We start from the raw sequence: 2,875 nt of genomic DNA, 5'->3' as shown, positions 1-2,875 counted from the left end.
TTTTGAGATGGAGTCTCGCTCTGTAGCCCAGGCTGGAGTGCAATGGCAAGATCTCAGAACACCGCAACCTCCACCTCCCGGGTTCATGCGATTCTCCTGCCTCAACCTCCCAAGTAGCTGGGATTATAGGCGCGTGCCACCACAGCCAGCTAATTTTTTAGTTTTAGTAGAGACAGGGTTTCACCATGTTGGCCAGGCTGGTCTCGAACTCCTGACTAGACAGGGTTTCACCATGTTGGCCAGGCTGGTCTTGAACTCCTGACTTCATGTGATCTGCCCAACTCAGCCTCCCAAAGTGCTGGAATTACAAGCATAAGCTACTGCCCCTAGCCTCAGAAATCTTGTTTAAACATTATCAGAAGCACAAAGTTACATAAAGATATTCATAGTAGAGTTATACACATAACAAAATAAGAGCAATGCAAATACATCCATCTCTGGAAAAATCGATATTCACGGCATATTCTTACAAGAAATTACATATAATAATACCTAAAACCCTTGTTTAACTTCAAAGTGTTGCATTCAAAGTGCCCTTAACCAGCTAAAAAACACAAACAATAGCAAATAATTATGCTGCATTGCAAAGTAACTCACTGTATGTGGTTAAAATGGACAATTTTTCTATTTTTCCCATGATACTCAACTTATACAACTTGTAACAGGTGGTGGGGAGTTTTTATTAGTAAGACATACAATTCATGCTTCTTACAATGATCTTCTTTTACCTTAGTTGTATTTGCTTCCGTTTTTGCAACTCTTGGTTTCTGAGTTCTTCCAAGCGTCTGAGTTCTTCTTGACGCCTCATTAGATCTATAAAATAATGACTGCACATTAATATTTTTAGTTTCCCTTTCCATATTTTTATACAAATAAGCATAGAAGTTCTCTACCACTGGCAATATATTGGTATATTACTTATTTTATAATAAATTATAAGCTGGGTAATTAATCAAATGAATATCCTTTCTGAGCACGTTTCTTCATGTATATAAAAGAGTATTTAAGTTCATTCTTGGCCAGGTGCAGTGGCCCAGGCCTATAATCCCAGTACTTTGGGAGGCCAAGGCAGGTGGATTACTCGAGGCCAGGAGTTCGAGACCAGCCTGGCCAACAAAGCAAAACCCCAACTCTACCAAAACTACAAAAATTAGCTGGGCATGGTGGCACGCACCTGTAGTCCCAGCTATTCAGAAGGCTGAGGCAGGAGAATCACTTGAACCCGGGAGGTAGAGGATGTAATGAGTCGAAATTGTGCCACTGCACTCCAGCCTGAATGACAGGGGAAGACTCCATCTCAAAAACAAGTTTATTCTTGTTGGGGGAAAAAAGCTTAATAAACTCATCTTGGCTGGGCGCAGTGGCTCACACCTTTTAATCCCAACACTTTGGGAAGCCCAGGTGGGCAACAGAGTAAGATGACTCCACCTCAAAAAAAAAAACAAACAAACAAATAAATAAAATTTCATCTTTGGCCGGGCGCGGCGATTCAAGCCTGTAATCCCAGCACTTTGGGAGGCCGAGATGGGCGGATCACAAGGTTAGGAGATCAAGACCATCCTGGCTAACACGGTGAAACCCTGTCTCTACTAAAAAACACGAAAAAACTAGCTGGGCGAGGTGGCGGGCGCCTGTAGTCCCAGCTACTTGAGAGGCTGAGGCAGGAGAATGGCGTAAATCCGGGAGGCGGAGCTTGCAGTGAGCCGTGATCCGGCCACTACACTACAGCCTGGGCAACAGAGCCAGACTCCGTCTCAAAAAAAAAAAAAATCATCTTTATGTCAATAAATTAAAATAGGTAGGCTGGCTTGTGCCTGTAATTTCAGCACTTTGGAAGGCCGAGGCAGGCGGATCACTTCGGCCAAGGAGTTCGAGACCAGCCTGAGTAACACAGTGAAACTCTGTCTACAAAAAATACAAAAATTAGGGCCGAGTGTGGTGCCTCACGACTGTAATCTCAACATTTTGGGAGGCCAAGGCAGGCGGATCACCTGAGGTTGGGAGTTCGAGACCAGCCTGGCCAACATGGCAAAACCCCATCTCTACTAAAAATACAAAAATTAGCTGGGTATGGAGATGCACGCCTGTAAGTCCAGCTACGTAGGAGGTTGAGACACAAGAATCACTTGAATATGGGAGGCGGAGGTTGCAGTGAGCCAAGATTGCGCCACTGCACTCCAGCCTGGGTTGCATAGTAGAACTGTCTCTAAAATAAAATAAAATAACAAATTGTAATTGTTTTCAGCAGTAAATGCAAAGCCCAAACACATGCCTTCACAGACACCAGCAGAGAGCACTTAAGAACCAGACCAGAAAAACATGAATCATGACATAAAACCCAAGGAACCTCCCTCGCAACACAATTAGCATGAAATTCCTCCCTCACTAAACCAATGTCTTATGAAGAAGAGGAGTGAGGAAAGAATTCTTCAAAGAAGAAAGCAAAGATAAATGCTGATATAAACAAGACTTTTCAACAACAAAAAAGCATTTCCAACATCACCAATCCCTGTCTTATCAAGAATAGGGGGGTTCCAGAGTAAGATAATGAGAAGTACATTTGTACTGCACATCTGAGAAGCAGTGTATAAACTTTCCACGTTAAAAATCTCCAAAGCTAAAAATCTTTGCCTGTCATTTTGTACAAAATTATGTATGTATCCATGCATATATTTTAAAATAATAAAACGTTAAAATACTCTGGATGGCACAATTACTGGCTGCTTTTATTTTCCTTTTCTCTTTATATCTGAAATGTCTAAAGTGAACAAATTACCTCAATTGAATGTTTCTTAACAAATCCCTATACTCAAGAGTTGACACATAATACTACAGCTAAAGTTAATCTAAGGTACCAATAACCCAAACTTCATAA

General features: G+C 41.7%; 1 protein-coding gene across 1 annotated transcript in view; it reads right to left on the bottom strand.

Moving 5' to 3' along the window:
• PSPC1 (paraspeckle component 1) overlaps positions 1 to 2,875 on the bottom strand; it is an 82,550-nt gene that overhangs the window by 47,483 nt on the left and 32,192 nt on the right. The window contains exon 4 of the mRNA XM_011976544.1: positions 729 to 813. Coding sequence (XP_011831934.1) covers positions 729 to 813 — 85 coding nt within the window. The remainder of the gene's footprint in view (positions 1 to 728; positions 814 to 2,875) is intronic.

This window comes from Mandrillus leucophaeus, unplaced genomic scaffold (genome assembly GCF_000951045.1).
Source record: "Mandrillus leucophaeus isolate KB7577 unplaced genomic scaffold, Mleu.le_1.0 Scaffold168, whole genome shotgun sequence".
Classification (NCBI taxonomy): domain Eukaryota; kingdom Metazoa; phylum Chordata; class Mammalia; order Primates; family Cercopithecidae; genus Mandrillus; species Mandrillus leucophaeus.
Note: the sequence above shows the minus strand (reverse complement) of the source record. Positions and strands in the feature narration are given on the sequence as shown.